Source organism: Bombina bombina, chromosome 11 (genome assembly GCF_027579735.1).
Source record: "Bombina bombina isolate aBomBom1 chromosome 11, aBomBom1.pri, whole genome shotgun sequence".
NCBI lineage: Eukaryota > Metazoa > Chordata > Amphibia > Anura > Bombinatoridae > Bombina > Bombina bombina.
In genome coordinates this window covers 39,029,496-39,054,679 of record NC_069509.1, presented here as the reverse complement: position 1 = coordinate 39,054,679, position 25,184 = coordinate 39,029,496, and the positions used below count along the sequence as shown (strand labels likewise).

At 40.1% G+C, this 25,184-nt stretch overlaps 1 protein-coding gene and 1 pseudogene across 1 annotated transcript in view; one reads left to right on the top strand and one right to left on the bottom strand.

The window, feature by feature from the left end:
* Nucleotides 1-10,494, bottom strand: part of EIF3CL (eukaryotic translation initiation factor 3 subunit C like) — a 24,971-nt gene extending 14,477 nt beyond the window's left edge. Inside the window, exons 1-7 of the mRNA XM_053695038.1 lie at nucleotides 10,409-10,494; nucleotides 6,965-7,095; nucleotides 6,777-6,842; nucleotides 3,853-4,042; nucleotides 2,019-2,144; nucleotides 1,824-1,878; nucleotides 1,158-1,270 (exon numbers count right to left, since the gene is read on the bottom strand). Of these exons, the coding sequence (XP_053551013.1) occupies nucleotides 1,158-1,270; nucleotides 1,824-1,878; nucleotides 2,019-2,144; nucleotides 3,853-4,042; nucleotides 6,777-6,842; nucleotides 6,965-7,068 (654 nt within the window). The 5' untranslated portion in view covers nucleotides 7,069-7,095; nucleotides 10,409-10,494. The remainder of the gene's footprint in view (nucleotides 1-1,157; nucleotides 1,271-1,823; nucleotides 1,879-2,018; nucleotides 2,145-3,852; nucleotides 4,043-6,776; nucleotides 6,843-6,964; nucleotides 7,096-10,408) is intronic.
* A 9,332-nt stretch (nucleotides 10,495-19,826) lies between these two features.
* LOC128641639 (zinc finger BED domain-containing protein 4-like) lies at nucleotides 19,827-20,677 on the top strand (annotated as a pseudogene).
* Nucleotides 20,678-25,184: the final 4,507 nt, after the last annotated feature.

The window sequence follows — 25,184 nt, the reverse complement described above, 5'->3', positions numbered from 1 at the left end:
TATATATACAGATTGTCATTAGCTCACCCAAAACCAGTAGTGCATTGCTGCTCCTTCAACAAATTATACCAAGAGAATGAAACAAAATTTGATAATAGAAGTAAACTGGAAAGTTGTTTAAAACTGTATGTTCTATCTGAATCATGAAAGAAAAATATTGGGTTTCATGTCCCTTTAAGGGACGTGTGATGACTATAAACTGTTAAATATAACCCCAGAGGCAGAACTTTTCTTGACTTTCTGCGATGAGATTTTTTAGTTAAAAAATGTCTGCAGGTCATTTTGCAATAAAATTACATTCTAAATTGTGCAGTTACACTAAAGTATGATTTCAGTTGCAATGTGTTGATTAACTGGAGAATAAAGCATTTTTTTAATTTTTAATATAGTGCATCAGTTGAAAATTGCACTGCAAATTAGCTGCAGAGAAAAAAAATGCACTGCTGCTTTCCAGCGCTGCTCCATATTTGACTGTTAAACCACAATGTGTTCTGAATGCAGAAAAAAATTACAGTGCAGCCAGGGCACAGCGCTGTTTGAAGATAACCGTCTAATGTGGAGCAGCGCTGTAAAGTGAAAGTGCTAACAGTTCCTGCATGTGTCCCATTCTTTCTGCAGACATGCTGCATTTTCTGCGATGACATCTCACATCACAGCATGTTCTGCCTTGGGGAATATAACATTTAAAATTGTTTTGTTAATGTATTTGGGAAAGCTTAAAATGATGGTAAATATTACGTAAAATGTCTATTCCATATTAAAATAGATATCTGGTCAATGAGTTGTTGACTTAAACTTAAAGGGACATCGTACTCAAACATTCTCTATAACACACATGAAAAAACAACATACACATGTGGAAAAACTTTTTTTTGCATGAAAAAAACAAAAACAAACATTAAATAAAATCTGTTTAGATTTTAACAGCAAGAAATACTGCCGTACTAGTTTTGTTTTCTTCTAATCCTTACTGGCTGATAAGGAAAATTGTCTCTGCTTTATTGCTGAGGAAGACACACCTCTACAACAAGAAAGAATTCAACAATGGAAAAAAACTAAAATGTTCTTTTTTAGATTACAAAAAAAAATAAAAAAGGAGGCTACAATGTCCCTTTAAGAGTAAATGCATGCAAAAGTCACCCAAGTGTCACCCTCACCTCTGTTTTCTTTAGGAACTTGTTTCGTGCGTCTGGTGGAGCGGATTCTACTTTCTTTAAGAACTTGCTGGCGCTCATTCCTTCATCCTGTTCGTCATCACTGGATGATGAAACTAAGAGACAAGAAGCAAAAAGCCTTGGAGAATCGGCTTAGACTTACTTTTCCTGTATGTCCTGCTACAGTGCACAACTCCTGACCTAGTCATGAAGTCAGTGCACAACTCCTGACCTAGTCATGAAGTCAGCGCACAACTCCTGACCTAGCCATGAAGTCAGCGCACAACTCCTGACCTAGCCATGAAGTCAGTGCACATCTCCTGACCTAGTCATGAAGTCAGTGCACATCTCCTGACCTAGTCATGAAGTCAGTGCACATCTCCTGACCTAGTCATGAAGTCAGTGCACATCTCCTGACCTAGTCATGAAGTCAGTGCACATCTCCTGACCTAGTCATGAAGTCAGTGCACATCTCCTGACCTAGTCATGAAGTCAGTGCACATCTCCTGACCTAGTCATGAAGTCAGTGCACAACTCCTGACCTAGTCATGAAGTCTTGTTATAGCAGTAACCTGTACCTACTAGACAAAAACAGAAGTATGTCAGGAACGTATAGCCCCCCCCAGGAACGCACATCACACTATTAGTATCACCAAAGCAACGCCTCACCTTCAGAATCATCATCATCCTTTTCTTGGTCTTCATCCGCTGACTCCTCTGGGTTCTTAAGAGAAATATATATATATATTTGTTGACTTACAAAGGGGAATTACATCACGATCCTAAGACTGAATGCCTTCACAATTCTAGGATAAAATCACTTCTTTGTAGACTGTATGTGGTTCACACAAACAACTTTCTCACCTGTTTGTATGCAGTGATAGATGCCTCAAAATCACGGTTGTATTTTCGCAATTTTTGCCGCAAAGTACTTAGGGCTTTAGCGTTGTTCTTATTCATTTTTTTCTTTCCCTCTTTGTCCTCCCAGAGCTGTAAAAGAAATGTTCCCAAAGAAACAACTTAGTGTCCTAAACTGAACAGGATCATTTTGTAGAACACATCACAAAGTGATTTCCTATTATACTGAACCCAAACTAATAGGAATTCAAACTCTTGTCTGACTCTAACAGGGATTTAGATTGAGCAGAAAGTGCTGGAGTTAACCCTGAATTTCAAACAAATCTGCAAATACTAAACCATTTCTCACGGAGAAGAATAAAGAGACAGTCAAAATTAACCTTTCATGATACAGAGAGAACATGCAATTTAAAACTACATTCCAATTTACTTCAATAAACTAATCTGCTCTGTCTCTTGGTATCCTTTGTTAAAGAGCATACAAAGGTAGGCTCATTAGTGAGCATACATAGGTAGGCTCATTAGTAGCAATGCACTACTGGGAGCTTTTCAGCCGATTGGTGACTGATCATATATGCCCCCTCATTGGCTCACAAGACGTTTTCAGTTAGCTCCCAGTAGTGCATTCCTTCAACAAAGGATACAAAGAGAATGAAGCAAATTTGATAATAGAAGGAAACTGGAAAGTTGTTCAACACTGTATGCTCTAACTGAATTATGAAATAAAATTGGGTTTTGCGTCCCTTTAATTTTCAAGCAAGGAGCCCCAGAAGGCATGGGAGATATTGGTCTAATAACGCTTGCAGAGTAGCTGGGTTTTCTGCACATTTATAAATGTATAGGACTAAATAGTCACATGGACTGACTTGTTCCTTAATATTGTTATGGACATTTGTTAAAGGGACAACGCACTGTAAAGTTTGTTTCCCCTTAATGTGTTTACAATGACTTGTTATACTCGCTGCAAAGTATAAAATGTATGGGAAATTGCATCTTTAGGTATATTTTTGTATATGAAATGACTGTCTCTGCTAATTAAACCACAACCCAATGAAATGGACAGAGCTTGCAGGGACAATAGACTCATTGACGTATCTTTCTATACAAAATCCTCATCTTATCTCTTTATATATACACACCATGAAACTAGAATTGAGAGAGAACAATGGGAAAATTAAAATTTTAGCACCTCTATCCAATTCCCCACTGTGAGAATGTTTTTTTTTTACATAGCTTTTCTATAACCAGTAACAAGATTTTAGTATAAGTGGGAATACAAGTAAAAGCAGCTATTTAAATGACAAAGTAAAATAGATTTATACACTCCAGCAGGTAAAGGAACACATTTAAAGAGAAAAAAATACACATACACACACCAATCACAGTACACTGTCCCTTTAGATATACAACACACTAACAAAACTAGTATATTAGGAGGAGCCCTGCTCCAAAAAGCTTACAGTCTACAGGTTGAGGGTGCAGAGACATAAGGATAGGGGTAAACTATTTCACTATAGCCTGTCGGCAGGAAACGTTATCAGGGCACAATGTATAATAAAGACAAAAACTAATGATTTCTTACTCCTCCCCTGCAATTCCTTACTAGACTAAGGCTAATACATTAGTGTTAATTGCCAGCCTTACATAAATAGCTATTATAATAAAATTAACTAAAGCTGCGTATTAGTCTGAACAACAACATTATAAATAACACAATTTGACTCATACCCACACAATGAACACTGGATTTGCTTACCCTATAACATCATATTAGACAACACTAAGTAAAAAGCAAGGGTTACAAAATGATTATACTAAGGCATAGGTGGAGCATCCTCACCTCAGTCAGATAGTCGTCCAGGTCAGACAGCACTCTGATGTAAAAACGTGGGACGCCCTCCTTATCTACAATGTTTTTGGCCTTGAGGTAAGCCTTGACTAGCAACTCAAACTCCTCCAGACACTTGGACATGTCTCGGATCTTCATGGCATTCCGAATGGTCTTAATGATGTTGGTCAGCTCCTCAAACCTGAGTGTTTGAGACAAAACACGTCAATTACTGTTTGGTTGATCCTCCAAAAAACTGTATTAAAAGGGACACAAAACCCCATTTTTTCCCCCTGATTCAGATAGAGAAGCAATTTTAAGCAACTTTCTAATTTACTCCTATTATCAATTTGTCTTTGTTTTCTTGTGTTCTCTCTTTGAAAAAGCAAGAATGTAAGCTTATGAGCCGGCCAATTTTTGGTTCAGAACCCTGGGTAGCCCTTGCCAATTGGTGGCTTCATTTAAGCCACCAATAAAGCATAACCCAGGTTCTCAACCAAAAATGGGCTGGCTCCTAAGCTCAACATCCCTGCTTTTTAAGTAAAGACACCAAGAGAATGAAGAAAAATTGATAATAGGAGTAAATTAGAAAGTTGCTTAAAATTGCTGCTTTATCTGAATCATTAAAGAAAAATGTAGGTTTAGTGTCCCTTAAACAGAAAAAGCATAACAAAAGTTCAGGATGATTATCGGAAGTACGTACACCCTAAAGAGGAGTATTAAAGGGACACTGAACCCAAATTTTTTCTTTTGTGATTCAGATAGCACATTACATTTTAAGCAACTTTCCAATTTACTCCTATTATCAAATTTTCGTCATTCTCTCATATCATATCTTTATTTGAAATGCAAGACTGCAAGTTTAGATGCCGGCCCATTTTTGGTGAACAACCTGGGTTGTTCTTGCCGATTGGTGGATAAATTCATCCACCAATAAAATGCTGTCCAGAGTACTGAACCAAAAAAGAAGCTTAGATGCCTTCTTTTTCAAATAAAGATAGCAAGTGAACAAAGAAAAATTAATAGGAGTAAATTAGAAAGTTGCTTAAAATTGCTGCTCTATCTGAATCATGAAATAAAACATTTGGGGTCAGTGTCCCTTTAAGCATTAGCTTATTACTCTTGCTGTAGGCAGCGTTCTACATAAGCTCCTGCACAGATCAAGCATATTGCAGGGTCAGATATCTGAGGTCTGCAGGAAGCCAATACTCCAAGATGGCGGTGCCCAGTGTGAAGATGCAGAGCGTCACTAACTTGTAAGGGGTTAAAATTAGAGAACAATTTTGAAGACAGCTGCAGGCACAGGAGGAAACGCAATAGCATTGTGAGTAGGAACCGCTACTGTATTTGTACTTAGCAGTTTAATGTCCCTGTAAGTTTTATGGTTTTATTTAAATCTATTCAACGCCTTTATAAAATGTTCTGCTTATTAAATGTTAGAAGATATCAAATAAAATTATAAAAAAAAAAAAAAAAAAAAAAAAAAAAAAGAAAATGGATATAAACTAAAATACGAGTCAGATTTGTGAAATTTAAATTTTTCTTAGCCAGTAGCTCTATTCAAGCTCCCCTCACAAAAAAAAATCCTCAAACATTGGGGTTCATTCCAGTCAATCAGAATTTCAATGTAAAGTGACTTCATGGCTTATTAAATTCAAAGATATTCCAAGTATTTTGAAGGGGAAAAAAAAGAAAAAAAAAATCCCTCGTAAAAAGTCACTTTTCCAGAAGCTTTTCACAGAATTGGTGGTCCCGTCTGAAACTTCATTTCAGGCTCTTTTTCAAGTGGCGTGTACGGACTGCTCTCATTGCATTTTGTTCCGCTGTTAGAAAGTTATTTTTATTTTATTTTTTAAATATAGCTCACACACTTTTAAACTAAAAATGTGTAATAAAAGTGATAGTAAATAATACAAATTAAAGCAATATATGCATTGCATAGATATAGAATGCTAAATGGTTTTTAATATAAAAGTAGTGTAACTTTCATTCTACCCACTGTCCCCTTTCTAAATCTCGCCGTAGTGCACGGACATATAGAACGGTACTACCCACTCTATACCTTGGATTGAATGCGCATCCAGCCCTGGCGTCTGCAGTGTAACAGCACAACGCTGCTGATGTAAGCAGTGACTGGGAAAAAACATTACAGAATCGCTGTTTATTTAGGCGCTAGGATGAGTTTCCATTGTGACCAATTGTGCATAAGCAGTTGGTCCTCTGAGTGTGCATTGACAAGGAGTGTTCTTTAGTTCCCTCTGATGGGACGTGCAACACAGCTTCATATTGTCTTACCAGATGCTACGTCCCAACAGAAAAACGCTTTAAAAAGGGGCAGTCTGCAGCCACAAAAAATAATATTATTTAAAAACCATTTGCTCAAATAAAAATAACTATATCAGTGCTTTAAACATATTAAAAAAAGGTTTATTTCCAACTTCAAACCTTTACTATTCACTTTAAATATGATCATTAGATTGCGATTGCAATGGATTTAGCTGTTTACACATATTAGAAAATAACATATATAAAAAAATAATAAGTTATTAATTGTACACGTCCTGAATCGATATTAATCATTAAGTAATATAAAAACTACATACAAGCACTTCATAAGGCATTATCACTATTTAATTAATTAACAGTACTACTATACCAGACATCTTCAAACTTGGCCCTCCAGAGGTTTTGGAACTACATTTCCCATGATGCAGATATGCTGGCTGAGCATCATGGGAAATGTAATTCCAAAACCTCTGGAGGGCCAAGCTTGATGTCTTCTGTATTATATTTTCACTTCGGGAGCGTATGATTTGCTTTGTGAAGCACAGTGGGAAAAAAAACAAGTTTTTTGTAATTCAAACAGTTTTACAAATTGAGAGGACAGCTCTATTTGTAGATTAAAAAGGATAAAAAAAAATAAATAAGATTGTCACCTTTTGTCCTTTGCACTACGCACTACTCGCTTGGTGTCCTCTTCATCATCACTAAGGAGCAGCGGCCTAAAAGATTACCAAAAAAAAAAGTGCATTGAGAGTCAAACTGAGCAATGTTGACAATGAACGGGCTGTGGGTACAAGAAACAAATATTCCCTCATCCCTGGATGCAGCATAATATACTCACTGCTTTCCAAAAGTGCCTCCTCCCACTGGCTTCGCCAGGATCTCATCTCCTGACAGAGATGACTCCGACTCGCTGTCTGAGCCGGTGGCAAAGAAACGGGACATGTTGGCAGCTGTTCAGTGCTCACAAATCTGTGGAGAGTTTCAGGAGATAAAAGTTATACATATACAATCGTATTATATCAATAATAAAGCCACAGACAAAAAAACTGAATGAAATATGAAGATTGGTCCATAAACCTTTTAACTATTTTTTTTTGTGATTGATGAAAATATGAGCAATGCTTTTATCCGTAGCTCATATGTCAGAAGAGGAGCTAATGGTTGTCATAGTAACCAAGGGTGATGTTTAGACCTCTAGCCGTGCTAGGATGTCACGGCTATTGGTCTAGAGGTGGAAACGTCATCTCATTGAAGAAAGCGATGTGCAGTGGGCGGCCAAAGGCGTTCTGTTAGCAATATGCTTTCCTAACAGCTAGGGTAAGTAACGCTGTTTTTTACAAAAACAATGAGAGAAACTCATGTTTATTTTTAGTAATTTACCATCACTTTAATATAATTGTTTAACCAATTTGATAATGTTTACATACTAATGGGCCACAATCCAAAAAAATAAATAAAAAAAAAATAATTAAAAAGGGGCAGTCTACTTGAAAAGGTTTGTTAAAAAGATAGATAATCCCTTTACCTATTCTCCAGTTTTGCATAACCAACACTTATATTAATATACTTTTTACCTCTGTGATTACTTTGTATCCAAGCCTCTGCAGACTGCCCCCTTATCTCAGTTCTTTTGACAGATTTGCATTTAGCCAATCAGTGCCGACTCAAATAACTCCATGGGAGTGAGCACAATGTAATTGATATGGCACACAAGCTAGCACTGTCTAGTTGTAAAACAAACTGTCAGAATGCACTGAGATAAAAGGCGGCCTTCAAGGGCTTCGAAATTAGCATATAAGCCTACCTAGGTTTCTCTTTCAACAAAGAATATAAAAAACAAAAAAACAAAGCAAATTTGATAAAAATAAATTGGAAAGTTGTTTAACAGTCTTTCATATAATTTGGGCGCTCTGATTACATCCTTGGTAAGACATTTGCAATTATTTTTCAGCACAATTGAACCAATAAACAAATCAACTGGGTTTTTCATGTAGTACTTATCCACTGTAAAACTGGCATTACACTAGCAGATTCAAAAGGAATTGGGTCCTTTACTGCAGTGTACATAAAGATACATCCTTAGATCATGACTTCAAGGTGTAGCCTCACATAGGGAACCAGTAGCCAAGTGTACCCTCACACAGGACACCAAGTGCTGCATTATACAGGCCAACAGGTGTAACGTTCCTCTCACAGGGTACCAGTAGTCAGTCCCAAGTGCTCCCTCCCTCACCAGTTGCCAGCACCAAGTATAAACCTCCCTTACACTGGGCACCAGCCATAACATCCTTACACAGGGCACCAGATGTAGCCTCCCTAATAAGGGTACCAGTAGCCAACCAAAAGTGTACCCTCCTTCACACAGGGTATCAGATAAAACCTCCCTCACACTGGGTACCAGTAGCAAAACCCAAGTGTACCCTCCCTCACACAGGGTATCAGATAAAACCTCCCTCACACTGGGTACCAGTAGCAAAACCCAAGTGTACCCTCCCTCACACAGGGCAACAGATGCAACTTCCCTCACACAGGGCACCAGTTGTACCCTCCCTCACATAGGGCACCAGTAGCCAGCACAAAGTGTACCCTCCCTCAAATAGGGCACCAGCAGTCAAACCCAAGTGTACCCTCCCTCCGGCAGGGCACCAGCAGTCAAACCCAAGTGTACCCTCCCTCCGGCAGGGCACCAGCAGTCAAACCCAAGTGTACCCTCCCTCCCGCAGGTCACGAACAGTCAAACCCAAGGGTACCCTCCCTCCCGCAGGGCACCAGCAGTCAAACCCAAGTGTACCCTCCCGCAGGGCACCAGCAGTCAAACCCAAGTGTACCCTCCCTCCCGCAGGGCACCAGCAGTCAAACCCAAGTGTACCCTCCTTCACGCAGGGCACCAGCAGTCAAACCCAAGTGTACCCTCCTTCACGCAGGGCACCAGCAGTCAAACCCAAGTGTACCCTCCTTCACGCAGGGCACCAGCAGTCAAACCCAAGTGTACCCTCCGTCAAGCAGGGCACCAGCAGTCAAACCCAAGTGTACCCTCCCTCAAGCAGGGCACCAGCAGTCAAACCCAAGTGTAGCCTCCCTTACACAGGGCACCAGCAGTCAAACCCAAGTGTGCCCTCCCTCATACAGGGCACCAGCAGTCAAACCCAAGTGTGCCCTCCCTCATACAGGGCACCAGCAGTCAAACCCAAGTGTAGCCTCCCTTACAAAGGGCACCAGCAGTCAAACCCAAGTGTGCCCTCCCTCATACAGGGCACCAGCAGTCAAACCCAAGTGTGCCCTCCCTCACAAAGGGCACCAGCAGTCAAACCCAAGTGTAACCTCCCTTATACAGGGCACCAGCAGTCAAACCCAAGTTTACCCTCCCTCACACAGGGCACCAGCAGTCAAACTCAAGTGTAACCTCCCTTATACAGGGCACCAGCAGTCAAACCCAAGTGTACCCTCCCTCACACAGGGCACCAGCAGTCAAACCCAAGTGTACCCTCCCTCACACAGGGCACCAGCAGTCAAACCCAAGTTTACCCTCCCTCACACAGGGCACCAGCAGTCAAACCCAAGTGTACCCTCCCTCACACAGGGCACCAGCAGTCAAACCCAAGTGTAACCTCCCTTATACAGGGCACCAGCAGTCAAACCCAAGTGTACCCTCCCTCACACAGGGCACCAGCAGTCAAACCCAAGTGTACCCTCCCTCACACAGGGCACCAGCAGTCAAACCCAAGTGTGCCCTCCCTCACACAGGGCACCAGCAGTCAAACCCAAGTGTGCCCTCCCTCACACAGGGCACCAGCAGTCAAACCCAAGTGTGCCCTCCCTCACACAGGGCACCAGCAGTCAAACCCAAGTGTACCCTCCCTCACACAGGGCACCAGCAGTCAAACCCAAGTGTACCCTCCCTTATACAGGGCACCAGCAGTCAAACCCAAGTGTACCCTCCCTCACACAGGGCACCAGCAGTCAAACCCAAGTGTGCCCTCCCTCACACAGGGCACCAGCAGTCAAACCCAAGTGTACCCTCCCTCACACAGGGCACCAGCAGTCAAACCCAAGTGTACCCTCCCTTATACAGGGCACCAAACGCAGTGAGCCATGTACAGTAGAGTGTGTGTGTCACATAGGCCACCATATTGTGCTTTCCCTCCATGTTTCATCCCCGGTCTATCATTTCTCATAGCCTATGAGGAGACCGCTGCCACCTCACACAGCCGATCACTTGTCAGCCAACCAGTTCGTTACACCCGGCCTCACACGACTTTCCGCGGCAGTACATGGCACTCACCAGCTGCGGGGCCTACACACGCGACAGGCCGTCTTCTCAGCGGCGCTGGAAAAAGAATCGCAAAAGGACTAGAGCGCATGCGTGAGACCGGCAGTCTACTGCGCAGAACCGGAAGCAAAAAAACCTACATTTAGAAATTATTTTCCTAAACTACAGTTCCCTATATTCACTTGGAGTAGTCGAGAATTTGTTGTCTGGGAGTTGTAGTTTAATATGTCTGTTTCCCCCATTTCCTGTTAGACTACATTACCCAACACGCTTTGCACCTGCATGATTACACGACATTGCATTCTTTTGGGCTGTAGCCCACTGTCAGCAGCTGATATATAAAGGGACACTAAACCCACATTTTTTATTTCGTGGTTCAGATAGAGCAGCAATTTTAAGCAACTTTCTAATTTACTCCTATTATCAATTTCCCTTCGTTCTCTTGCTTTCTTTATTTGAAAAAGAAGGTATCTAAGCTTTTTTTTTTGGTTCAGACTCTGGACAGCACTTTTTCATTGGTGGTTGAATTTATCCCCCAATCAGCAAGAACAACCCAGGTTGTTCACCAAATATGGGCCGGCATCTAAACTTACATTCTTGCATTTCAAATAAAGATACCAAGAAAATGAAGACAATTTGATAATAGGAGTAAATTAGAAAGTTGCTTAAAATTTCACGTGCTATCTGAATCATGAAAGAAAAATTTTGGGTTCAGTGTCCCTTTAAGTGCCTAGTGTCTTTATTAGCATGAGGAGCAATGAGACATCAAAGTCTTTTGTGCATGTATTTATTGCATGCAGTATTTTAAGTATATATGAATTAAAGCATCATTAAACTGGTTAAAATGCAATGTTTTAACGCATTAGAGCATTTTATTGTTGCACTATTGCTTGCATATAACTATATGTTTAAAAAAGTATTTAACACACAGTTAAAGTCAGCTCCAGAGAGTGTACTGTGGTGAGCCAAAGACAAGAGGCATATAAGTGTAGTCACCAATCACCTGCCAGTTCCCAGTATTGCATTGCTTCTGCTGAGCCAACATTGGTATATTTTTCAACAAAGAATAACAAGGGATCAACGTTCTTTTGGCAATAGAAATAAACTGAAAAGTCACTGTAAATTGCATATTCTATCTGAATAATAAGTCTAATTTTGATTTATATGTCTTTTTTCATTTTTTAATATATAAGCAAATACAAATGATTAACATTGAGTATGGTGAAATGCATAACCTCTAGTTTATTGGTTTATAGACTGCTGTGCCCTAGGGCACCCTTGCCTTATCATGCTTTTCATATTGGTGTGGCAAAAGGAATTTGTTTATACATATCCATAAGAACCCATGACGCTATTAACACAACATAGTGATAGAAATAAAGAAGAAACTTTGAACTAAGAATCACATATAATCAATATTACAATAAGTGTGGCGATAAAGAGCTATTATATCCATAAGGGACTGCACTCTTGCCCTCTCTCCAGAGCTGATGTCGGTACTATTACTAATTCACATATGACTCTGCTCTTTTAAATAATCAAACATGAATAAATATATATATTATCAACTTTATTAAATATCAGCCGAAATACAAAGGTACATTGAAAGCGTTATTACTCTATTAACAAAGAAAAAGGGTTTACAATCATTTTACAGTTTGCCGATTATTTATTTTTGTATTATTGAAAGCCATCAAGAATGTGACAAGAATGTAATAAAATATCAAACTAACTATCACATTGCTCTTCCAACTAATATTTTTTACTGAAATCGATATTGTCTAACATTTTGTATCATCTATATGTAATTAGTTTTGCATATCACATATGGTGACATAAGCTTGAGAAAGGCTCTTTGGAGCTGAAACGCGTTGCTTTGGATACAGACTGCTTACTGATCACCTTGGATACAGACTGCTTACACTGCACTGGAGAAACCTTGCTCTTTACCTATCTGTCAATCTCGCATTTGGTGGGCGTGTCAAGACCGGACACGGAAGTGACAGAGGCAACTTTCACAGGAGACATACACGCTGCAACAAGCGCTCCTAGAAACTTTGAAAGGACAAAGAAAGTTTCTCATCTATACCTCATTTGGACACGCAAGAACCTTCTTATATGACTTGGAACTGCAAATAAGGTACCTTATTCAAAGTCTGTTGATTAATAATATCGCAAAAGACAAACTAAGTGTTCAATAACTATTGTGATATAATTACTGTGACATACAGAAAACGGCTCAAACACCTAGCCTAAATCTTTTGGTCATATCACAAAAAGGCTTATTTCAAAAAGGCTGAAAATAAACACCTATTGTTGAACCAGGTGTCAATAGTTGTCTTCAACAACGATCTCTAAACAACTGTATTTCTACCAATTATACCTTATTTTCTACCTTTGGTGCATTTTATGAGCGAAAAGCCAAATCTTTTACAAAAAGTATTTTTAAATACCTGCCAAGGTATAAACTGGACTTGCTAATTTTACACACATATATCATATACTAATTGTAGCTACACCTCAATACAATTGGTTGGTACCAACTTTCTCACATAACCACTTTAAGATTAAGCAATTTCGACTGACTGTTTTATATTGATTCTAATAAAAGAATATTATTTTTAACCAATAATCTTTGTATATTTTTTTATTATTATTTTTTATTTTTATTTTTGAATTAGAACTTAATAATTTTAAGATATTATTCTATGAAAATTCTTTAAAAACTAAAAAACGTTTTTTTCTATACATTTATTTATATAAACATAGACATAGAAATACAAATACTACTAAGACCATTGTCATTTGGTAGATATTAAGCCAGTGTTTGCACACAGGCGCACACATATAAGACAATCATAACTGCTACTAAAACTATTTATTCAGATGACTTGGGGTATCTGATTTTTATGTGAAGTATTATCTACCACCAGCGCATAGATTTTTAGTTGTTTAATCATAAATGGTGACACTATTAACCTGATGTCGAAAATTGCTCACTGGTTTATAAGGGCAGAGATCGGCCTAAAAAAGTTATATTAATACGTGAAGAAAATACATTTTTCAGTCCCGTCCCGTCCCCCCAAAAAAGGATGAATTTAATTTGAGAAAAGATTGTCTTGTGGAAGGATTCCAGAAGCTATTTGCAATTTATTTTTTTTCATTTTTGAATTATGTCCTAATCATGTGCGCCACCCTCTGATAAGTGCAGTGACCTTCCCATGTATACAGAAACCATAGAGAAGCACTGCTCCACAATGTAGACATTTAAATAAATGTAAAACAATAATGAATGAAGATTTAAACAAAATAACTGATGTTACGAAAAATATTACTACACTCCCTATAAAAAATATTCTTGCTATATGATGGGTGACTGCATCGACAATCTTATCTCGTAGTAGGTATGGACAGTTTGTGCAGAATTACTGCACTATACATATTCTGTGGCTGATAGGGATGTGCCTTTACAAGAATTAAATACAAAAAATGTGGTTTATTTAGCAACTGACAAATCTAGAACTAAGACACAGTGAGGTAAGGTGCATGTTATATCCTTATCCCAAAATCTGAGTTTAAGAGCATAAAACTACTGGTGACAACATATCTTAGAGCCTGGTTTATCAACAACCGGTATCAGGCTATGACGGCCCTACTGGTGGACTGCGACCCAAATACCAACGCTGCATGCTATGACAGGCCTGCCACTCCACGAATGAGGAATACCGGGCAATTCTGTCAGGTGCTATTGCGCTTGTGCACTGTGAGCATGTAGCCGCAGTTTAGTGGGAGGGCAGCTTAGGACAAGAAGAAGATGGGATCGGACTTGAACACCGCAGGTAAGTTTGTGATAACTACCCACTGACACCAATGCATGTTAATACATATATACTGTATATGTGTGTGTGTGTGTGTATATATATATATATATATATATATATATATACACACCAATGCATGTTAATACATATATACTGTATATGTGTGTGTGTGTGTATATATATATATATATATATATATATATATATACACACCAATGCATGTTAATACATATATACTGTATATGTGTGTGTGTGTGTATATATATATATATATATATATATATATATACACACCAATGCATGTTAATACATATATACTGTATATGTGTGTGTATATATATGACTATCAGGCCCTAGACACATATGGCTAACATGTACTGTGCCTTAAGGTCCCTTGGGTTCAGAACCACTGTCTTAGAGGACAGCAAGACCTTTGTAACATTTACAGGTATCTTCTTTTCCTGTCATTCGCCACTGCTGGGAGGAGAGACTCTACTTTATAAATTGTGCAATTTAATGATCCCCTCAGTGTAAAGTCAGTTAAATGAGATATGTTAGGGGAGCCAAGACTATATAGATAGGATATCATTTCTTTATGAATTTCAATCTTAAAGGGGCATTAGAGTATTAATAAAATATGTTATAACATTTAATTATTGTGCTATTGCTTAAAGGGACATTACACACTAAATAAATGAGAGATAAAATGATGCATTCAAAGAAAAGAATAGTCTCAGAATAACACGTAGATGTATTTTTTTTATTGTTAAATTAGCTGTTTAAATATTGACTAAATAAGTGCAACGTTTTAATGTCTATTAAACAATGGGAGCTGCCATGTTGTAACATGTTGTAAGGTTACTTTCTCTGCTGTGGCCAATTAGGGACAGTTATACATAGGTCACTAGAGTGTGCAGCCAATGGTTGTGCTGTATTTAACAGTGTTCTACACTTTCATTTCTAACAGGAACTGAAAAGCTCACAATTTCAGAACGGAATTACAGGAAAAGGGGACAAAATAAACAATGAAAGCATATTTCAGTTTTTTCATTTATACAGTTTATCATTTTATATTACAATCTTAAAGTGTTTAATGTCCCTTTAAACAGAACTGTGTTTTAACTCCCCCCCCACACACACACACAAAGGAGTTAAACACATAGTTGAATTATTCTCAGGAGAGGCATGGTCATGAGCTGAACACAACCACTTAGATAATCAAATGTGGCATTTGTGCATATCCACCAATCACCATGTGTGTCTGGCTCAGAACCAGTAGTACATTGCTTTCCTTGTGATGCCTTTAAATCCCTCCCACCTCCTCTCTCACTCAGTTTACGTATAGCCGAGGAGAGAGACAGAAAAGGTAAGAAAGACAGAAAGCAGGGTTAAGAAGTACAAATAAGAACTGTCACCAATATAGCAAAAATATGGACGAGTCCTCGCATCATCCCAAAATAAAGAAATTTATCAGTAAGTATAAATTCTGTTTTCTTTCGAAAGATGAAAATTGCCGGACACTGCAGCAGCCTGAAGGACTTTCCTGCTAAAAGCAGCTGTTGAGGAAGCATATATATATCAAAATGATAACATTTAGATAAAGTATGAAGAAAAGACCAATTTGCAGCTTTAAAAATCTATTTCAAGGAGGCTTCATTCTTGAAGGCCCAGGAAGTAGATACAGATCTAGTAGAATGAGCAGTTACTCTTCTTGGAGGCAGTTTTCCTGCAACCATGTAAGCCTTACGAATAGTCTGTTTGAGCCATGATGCCAAGGCAACCACTGTAGCCATTTTACCCTTTTTGGGACCTAAAAATTGACAAACTAGAAGTCTGCCTAAAGTCTTTAGTAGCATGAAGATAACATTTTAAGAATCTGACCACATTCAAACTGTGTAGTAGGTGTTCCTTAGAGTTGGAAGGATTTGGACATAGTAAAGGAACAACAATTTCCTTATTAATATTTTCTGAATACAGCACCTTCTGAAGAAAATCATGTTTAGTCCGGAACACCGATTTATCCTGATGAAAAACCAAGAAAGGATGATTACAAGACAAAACTAATAATTCAGAAACTCTTCTAGGGGAATAAATAGCTCGAAGAAAGAGAACCTTCCATGAGAACTTTAGGTCTAGGAGTATGCATAAGTTCAAAGGGGGGAGCTTGCAAACAGAAATAACCAGTTTCAAATTCCAAGGGGAGAAATGGACCTAATAACAGGGCGAATTCCCACCAAGGCTTACACAAAAGTCTGAACATCAGGCAACTCAGCCAGCTTCTTATGAAACAAAACAGATAAGACCGAAATCTGACTTTATCCAGTCCATCCTGAATGAACTGGAGAATTCTGTGGATTTTTAAAGATTTCCAAGAGAAACCTCTAGTAGAACACCAAGGAAAGTAAGTTTTCCAAATCTTATGATAAATTATCTTTGTGACAAGCTTTCTGGCTTGCAGTAGAGTAGAAATAACATAATCTGAGAAACTTCTATTTTTGAGAACTAGGCATTTAACCTCCACGCCGTCAAACTCACATATATGAGATCCGGATGATAACACGGGTCCTTGAGACAGCATATCTTTCCTTAGGGGTAGAGTCCATGGAGGAAGAGAAGACATCTTAATTAGGTCAGCATACCAAGTTCTGCAGGGCCACACCAGAGCTTTGAGAATTAATGAAGCAGAATTGCCATTTGATTCAGTCAACAACTCTTGGAAGAAGAACAGAGGAAATAGATAGGCCAGTTGAAAGTTCCTAGGACAGACTAGAGCATCTATCATACGAGTTCTTGGATCCCTTGACCTGGCATAATAAACCGGAAGTTTGTGGTTCAATTTGGATGCCATTAGATTTATTTCTGCAAGACCCCACCTCAGGACTAATTGGTCGAACACGTTCTGATTTTTCTGAGTGGACAGACTAACGACTTAGGTAATCTGCTTCCAAATTGTTCACTCCTGTAATGTGAATGGCAGATAGGGTGCAGTGGTTTTCCTCTGCCCAAGACAGAATGCAAGAATGAGCCATCTGTAGGGAACAACAGGAAGTCTGACGTTTGGTTCTGCGAGTATCTGTGAGAAACAAGTGCATTTGAAAAGTCTATTATCGCCCCCAGAAAAAAACACCCTTGTGGCTGGGGATAAGTAACTTTTAGTGGTTTTCAATCCGTGTTTCTGAAGAAAAGTTACCATTCTGTGGGTATGAGCAGTAGCCAGAGAAAGAGACGGAGTTTGGACCAAAATATTTTCCAAAAAAGGGGCATTGGAGATTCCCTGTGCTCTGATCACTGCCAAGAGAGCCCCTATTGCCATCGTGAAGATATGAGGGGCTGTGGCCAAACTGAAGGGAAGAGCCACAAATTGGTAATGATTGTTGAGAAAAGCACGCGAGCACTCATGCGGTAAAAAATAAATACCTACAATGCCCACACGTCCTTTTGAAATACATGCGCACCTGGTGGAGCATATATATATATATATATATATATATATATATATATATATATATATATACACAAAGTTGTTAGGCCGAGTTGTTTTTTGGCGCAAGAGAATATCAAGAAGGAAGTATATCAAGGAGAAGGAGCGTGAGAGATTTCACTAGAAGTCAGCACTACAGTGTATGCAGGTGAGTGACTATTACAAATATTCGGCTAGATTTAGAGTTTTGTCGGTAAAGACCTGCGTAGCTAACGCAATTTTTTTTCCTACCGCTGCTCCCAAACAACGCTGGTATTTAGAGTTGTCTGAGGGGCTGCGTTAGGCTCCAAAAAGGGTGCGTTGAGCCTAATTTACCGCCACTTCAACCCTCAATACCAGCGTTGCTTACGGTAGCGGTAAGCAGCTAAAACGTGCTCGTGCACGATTCCCCCATAGGAAACAATGGGGCAGTTTGGGATGAAAAAAAACCTAACACCTGCAAAAAAGCAGCGATAAGCTCCCAACGCAGCCCCATTGTTTCCTATGGGGAAACAGTTTCTAAGTCTGCACCTAACACCCTAACATAAACCCGAGTCTAAACACCCCTAACCTTACACTTATTAACCCCTAATCTGCCGCCCCCGCTATCGCTGACACCTGCATTACACAATTAACCCCTAATCTGACGCTCCGGACACCGCCGCCACCTACATTATCCCTATGAACCCCTAATCTGCTGCCCCCAACATCGCCGACACCTACATAATATTTAGTAACCCCTAATCTGCCCCCCCCCAACTTCGCCGCTACCTTACCTACACTTATTAACCCCTAATCTGCCGAACGGACCTCGCCGCTACTCTAATAAAGTTATTAACCCCTAAACCGCCGCACTCCCGCCTCGCAAACCCTATAATAAATAGTATTAACCCCTAATCTGCCCCCCCCCCCAACGTCGCCGCCACCTAACTTCAAGTATTAACCCCTAATCTGCCGACCGGACCTCACCGCTACTCTAATAAATGTATTAACCCCTAAAGCTAAGTCTAACCCTAACACCCCCCCTAAATTAAATATAATTTTAATCTAACGAAATAAATTAAATATTATTAACTAAAGTATTTCTATTTAAAACTAAATACTTACCTGTAAAATAAACCCTAATATAGCTACAATATAACGAATAATTATATTGTAGCTATTTTAGGATTTATATTTATTTTACAGGCAACTTTGTATTTATATTAACTAGGTACAATAGCTATTAATAGTTAATAACTATTTAATAGCTACCTAGTTAAAATAATTACACAATTACCTGTAAAATAAATCCTAACCTAAGTTACAATTAAACCTAACACTACACTATCAATAAATTAATTAAATAAATTACCTACAATTACATACAATTAAATAAACTAAACTAAATTACAAAAACAAACAAACACTAAATTACAAAAAATAAAAAAAGATTACAAGAATATTAGGCTAATTACACCTACTCTAAACCCCCTGATAAAATAAAAAAAAACCCGAAAATAATAGAGGTCCCTACCCTATTCTAAATTAAAAAGTAACCAGCTCTTTTACCAGCCCTTAAAAGGGCTTTTTGCGGGGCATGCTCCAAAGTAATCAGCTCTTTTGCCTGTAAAAAAAAAATACAACCCCAACCCAACATTAAAACCCACCACCCACATACCCCTACTCTAACCCAAACCCCCCTTAAATAAACCTAACACTACCCCCCTGAAGATCTTCCTACCTTGAGTCGTCTTCACCCAGCCGGGCCGAAGTCTTCATCCGATAGGGCAGAAGAGGACATCCAGACCGGCAGAAGTCTTCACCCTATCCGGGCAGAAGGACATCCGGACCGGCAGACATCTTCATCCAAGCGGCATCTTCTATCTTCATCCATCCGACGAGGAGCGGCTCCATCTTCAAGACCTCCGGCGCGGAACATCCTTCTTCCCCGACGACTAAAGGTTCCTTTAAGTGACGTCATCCAAGATGGCGTCCCTCGAATTCCGATTGGCTGATAGGATTCTATCAGCCAATTGGAATTAAGGTAGGAAAAATCTGATTGGCTGATTGAATCAGCCAATCAGATTCAAGTTCAATCCGATTGGCTGATCCAATCAGCCAATCAGATTGAGCTCGCATTCTATTGGCTGTTCCAATCAGCCAATAGATGAGTCTTACATGCCACTTCAGTGACAGCGGATGGACAAAAAGGCAATTAGTGTTGAATACAAAAGTGATGCAAGATCCCAGACTGTGGAAGACTGGGGAATAATCAAAGACCGAGTGATGCTTGTACTTCGAGACAGCGGAGCAAACATGGTGAAAGGAATGAGGCTTGCTGAAGTGTCAGACCTCAGTTGCATGGCACACACCCTGCAACTTGTGGTAAAAGATGGCCTATAAAGTCAGAGAGCTTTGTTTGATATAATTGCCATGCTGAAGAGGTGTGCAGGTCATTTCCACCATTCAATCATTGCCAAGCAGCGACTGAGGTGCATTCAGGAAGACCTTCGCCTTACCAAAAACAACTCGATTCAGGCTGTTCCAACACAATGGAACTCAACACTTCACATGCTGCAAAGAATGCTGGAACAGAAGCAAACTCTTAACATCTATTCAGGTGAACATGAAGGATATTCTTGTCCTACTGCTGATCAGTGGGACATTGTAGTCAATGTCATTGAGATCCTCCTCCCCATAGAGGAAGTGACACTAGAGATAAGACATTATGACTCATCTGTGTCATCTGTCATTCCATGTGTTAGTGTGCTGAAGATGCTTCTTCAAGAGAATGAAGGACCCAACACACATGGCATTAAAACATTCAGGCAGGCCATGGGGTACAACCTCACCAAATGCTTAGAGAAGCACGAAGAGAATAAAAATGTTGTGCTGCCATGTCTTTTGGATCTTCTATACAAGAATCATGCTTTCTCTTCTGATGACGTACTGGCCAAGGCAAAGTAATGGCTGACAGAAGATATTCAACAGGAGGTGCAGGTTCCTGCAGAAAGGTGATCAAGTCAGGAAGAGCATGTTACTAATATGGAAGAGCAGGATGCTGCAAAAACAGAGAAACGTCCAAAAAGACAAAAGAAAGAAGAGAATCTTCAGCACGGTTGAATTGATGTCATGTTCAGCATTTTATTGGAGCCTCATGCAGAGTATTCTGAATCAATAATTAGCCTGGATGATGAATTTCATCTATATTTGAAGGAACCAGTAATTGACAGAAGAAGATACCTCTGTTCTCCTCCTTCATCTGTACCAAGTTTTTAGTGAAGTGGCAGCAATATATGAAAATAAAACAACCCCTTTAACAGGAGAACATGTGGAAATGTTATGCTTTCTGAACTATAATGTTGTTCTACTTAACAGTGTATTATTAAAGAAATTGTGTAGTGTCACTGTCTAGCTTTGCAGGTTGCAGTAGTGACTTAAAATTTAATTTTATATCAGTGTGCAGTTTAAAGGTATTTTATTTATGCCATTTTTCTGTTTTGTGAAGCCAAGCACTTTATTTTTCACAGTTGTTTACATTTTGATTAAAATTTTAATCATTAAAACTAATGTTTATACCAGATTTGTGTCTAAATGGGGGTGGGTCTCAAAACTTTAAATGTACAGAGTATCGGCCCCTGATATTGGTTATCAGTCTGAAAGGAAGTTGATAATCAGTATCGGCCATGGAAAAATTATATTGGTCAATCTCTAATAGAAATCATGTCCCTGTTGAGAGTTTGGAACAGGTTGGATCCCTACCATGTCTTCTAAGTCTTAAACACATTGAACAAAGGCAGCTGCCTTTACAGGATCCTTTGGAACGTAAGACAGATGAATCTAAAAGCCTATGCGATAACCCTGGGATATAATATTGAGAACCCAGGGATCCTGAACTGATTAGAGACCAGGGGGCCGATTTATCATCGGTCTGTCCGACATACGCTGTCAGCATTTATCATTGCACAAGCAGTTCTTGTGAACTGCTTGTGCAACGCCGCCCCCTGCAGATTCGCAGCCAATCAGCCGCTAGCAGGTGGTGTTAATCAGCCCGATCGTATACGATCGGGCGGATTGATGTCCGCAGCCTCAAAGCAGACGGACCAGTTATGGAGCAGCGGTCTAAAGACCGCTGTTTCATAACTGCTGTTTCCGGCGAGCCTGATAATTCAGCCCCCAGGCCTTCTAAAACAGAATCAATCTGCCCCCTACCAGAAGATCTTCTGGAAAGGGGGCCATCCCTTTATGCAGATTTCTGATTGGAATTGGGCTTTTTGGTCTGTTTGTTCTTAGACTAAGACGATCCTGACTTCCAGGAAGGCTTGGAGGATTCAGACTTCTGGTTGGATGGGCACCTTTGATCTCTAAGGGAGCGAAAGGACCGAAAACGGTTTGTTTGTACTTCCCCTTGGACTTTTTGTCCTGAGGTAGAAAAACAGAATTTATGCTTACCTGATAAATTACTTTCTCCAACGGTGTGTCCGGTCCACGGCGTCATCCATAACTTGTGGGAATATTCTCCTCCCAAACAGGAAATGGCAAAGAGCACAGCAAAAGCTGTCCATATAGTCCCTCCTAGGCTCCGCCCACCCCAGTCATTCGACCGACGGACAGGAGAAAAAACAGGAGAAACTATAGGGTGCCGTGGTGACTGTAGTTAAAGAAAGAAATTTATCAAACCTGATTAAAAAACCAGGGCGGGCCGTGGACCGGACACACCGTTGGAGAAAGTAATTTATCAGGTAAGCATAAATTCTGTTTTCTCCAACATTGGTGTGTCCGGTCCACGGCGTCATCCATAACTTGTGGGAACCAATACCAAAGCATTAGGACACGGATGAAGGGAGGGAGCCAATCAGGTTAACTAAACGGAAGGCACCACGGCTTGCAAAACCTTTCTCCCAAAAATAGCCTCCGAAGAAGCAAAAGTATCACATTTGTAGAATTTGGCAAAAGTGTGCAGGAAAGACCAAGTCACTGCCTTACATATCTGATCAACAGAAGCCTCGTTCTTGAAGGCCCATGTGGAAGCCACAGCCCTAGTAGAGTGAGCTGTGATGCGTTCGGGAGGCTGCCGTCCGGCAGTCTCATAAGCCAATCGGATGATGCTTTTCAGCCAAAAGAAAGAGAGGTAGCAGTAGCTTTTTGACCTCTCCTCTTGCCAGAATAAACGACAAACAGAGAAGACGTTTGTCTGAAATCCTTTGTTGCTTCTAAATAGAACTTTAAAGCACGAACTACATCTAAATTGTGTAACAAACGTTCCTTCTTTGAAACTGGATTCGGACACAAAGAAGGCACAACTATTTCCTGGTTAATATTCTTGTTGGAAACAACCTTTGGAAGGAAACCAGGTTTAGTACGCAAAACAACCTTATCTGAATGGAACACCAGATAGGGCGGATTACACTGCAGAGCAGATAACTCAGAAACTCTTCTAGCAGAAGAAATAGCAACCAAAAACAGAACTTTCCAAGATAACATCTTGATATCTATGGAATGTAGAGGTTCAAACGGAACCCCTTGAAGAACTGAAAGAACTAAATTCAGACTCCAGGGAGGAGTCAAAGGTCTGTAAACAGGCTTGATCCTGACCAAAGCCTGAACAAAAGCTTGAACATCTGGCACGGCTGCCAGTCGTTTGTGTAACAAGACAGATAAAGCAAAAATCTGTCCCTTTAGAGAACTCGCTGATAATCCCTTATCCAAACCTTCTTGGAGAAAGGAAAGGATCCTAGGAATTTTGATCTTACTCCATGAGAATCCCTTGGATTCACACCAACAGATATATCTTTTCCATATTTTATGGTAAATCTTTCTAGTTACAGGTTTTCTGGCTTGTACCAGAGTATCTATCACAGAATCCGAAAACCCTCGCTTAGATAAAATTAAGCGTTCAATTTCCAAGCCGTCAGCTGGAGGGAAACTAGATTTGGATGTTCGAATGGACCCTGTACTAGAAGATCCTGTCTCAAAGGTAGCTTCCATGGTGGAGCCGATGACATATTCACCAGGTCTGCATACCAAGTCCTGCGTGGCCACGCAGGAGCTATCAAGATCACCAAGGCCCTCTCCTGTTTGATCCTGGCTACCAGCCTGGGAATGAGAGGAAACGGTGGAAACACATAAGCTAGGTTGAAGGCCCAAGGCGCTACTAATGCATCCACTAGAGTCGCCTTGGGATCCCTGGATCTGGACCCGTAGCAAGGAACCTTGAAGTTCTGACGAGACGCCATCAGATCCATGTCTGGAATGCCCCATAATTGAGTCAACTGGGCAAATATTTCCGGGTGGAGTTCCCACTCCCCCGGATGGAATGTCTGACGACTCAGATAATCCGCCTCCCAGTTTTCCACTCCTGGGATGTGGATTGCAGATAGGTGGCAGGAGTGATCCTCCGCCCATTTTATGATTTTGGTCACTTCTCTCATCGCCAGGGAACTCCTTGTTCCCCCCTGATGGTTGATGTAAGCAACAGTCGTCATGTTGTCTGATTGGAATCTTATGAATCTGGCCTTTGCTAGTTGAGGCCAAGCTCTGAGAGTATTGAATATCGCTCTCAGTTCCAGAATGTTTATCGGAAGAAGATACTCTTCCCGAGACCATAGACCCTGAGCTTTCAGGGAGTTCCAGACCGCGCCCCAGCCCACTAGACTGGCGTCGGTCGTGACGATGACCCACTCTGGTCTGCGGAAGCTCATTCCCTGGGACAGGTGATCCTGGGTTAGCCACCACCGGAGTGAGTCTCTGGTCTTCTGATCTACTTGAATCACTGGAGACAAGTCTGTATAGTCCCCATTCCACTGTTTCAGCATGCACAGTTGTAATGGTCTTAGATGAATTCGCGCAAAAGGAACTATGTCCATTGCTGCAACCATCAACCCTACTACTTCCATGCATTGAGCTATGGAAGGTCGTGGAACAGAGTGAAGAACTTGACAAGCGTTTAGAAGTTTTGACTTTCTGACATCTGTCAGGAAAATCTTCATTTCTAAAGAATCTCTTTAAATTTTAAACAGGGCACACTTTTTTACTGAATATGTGAAAAACTATGAAGGAGTTGTTCAAATTTAACCAAATTTTCACCACAGTGCCACATACTCTTCACCATCTCCGTGGAGATGCTGCTTGTTCAGCGGCAAAGAGAATGACTGGGGTGGGCGGAGCCTAGGAGGGACTATATGGACAGCTTTTGCTGTGCTCTTTGCCATTTCCTGTTGGGGAGGAGAATATTCCCACAAGTTATGGATGACGCCGTGGACCGGACACACCAATGTTGGAGAAAGCCCCTTTTCCCTCAGTGACAGTTTTGATAATAGAATCCAATTCCTTTAAAAGGGACTGATACTAGCCTATAATTAGAGACCATTTCAGCTAACAATAAAGCTCTCTTTAATAAAACAGCAATGGACATATTCTTGCTATCTTAAGGACTTTAATGCAGTTGCGAATATCGTTAGAAGATTGATCAGAAATAATCTGAGAAAGAGAATCACACCAGAATGAAGCAGCAGCGGCCAAGAAG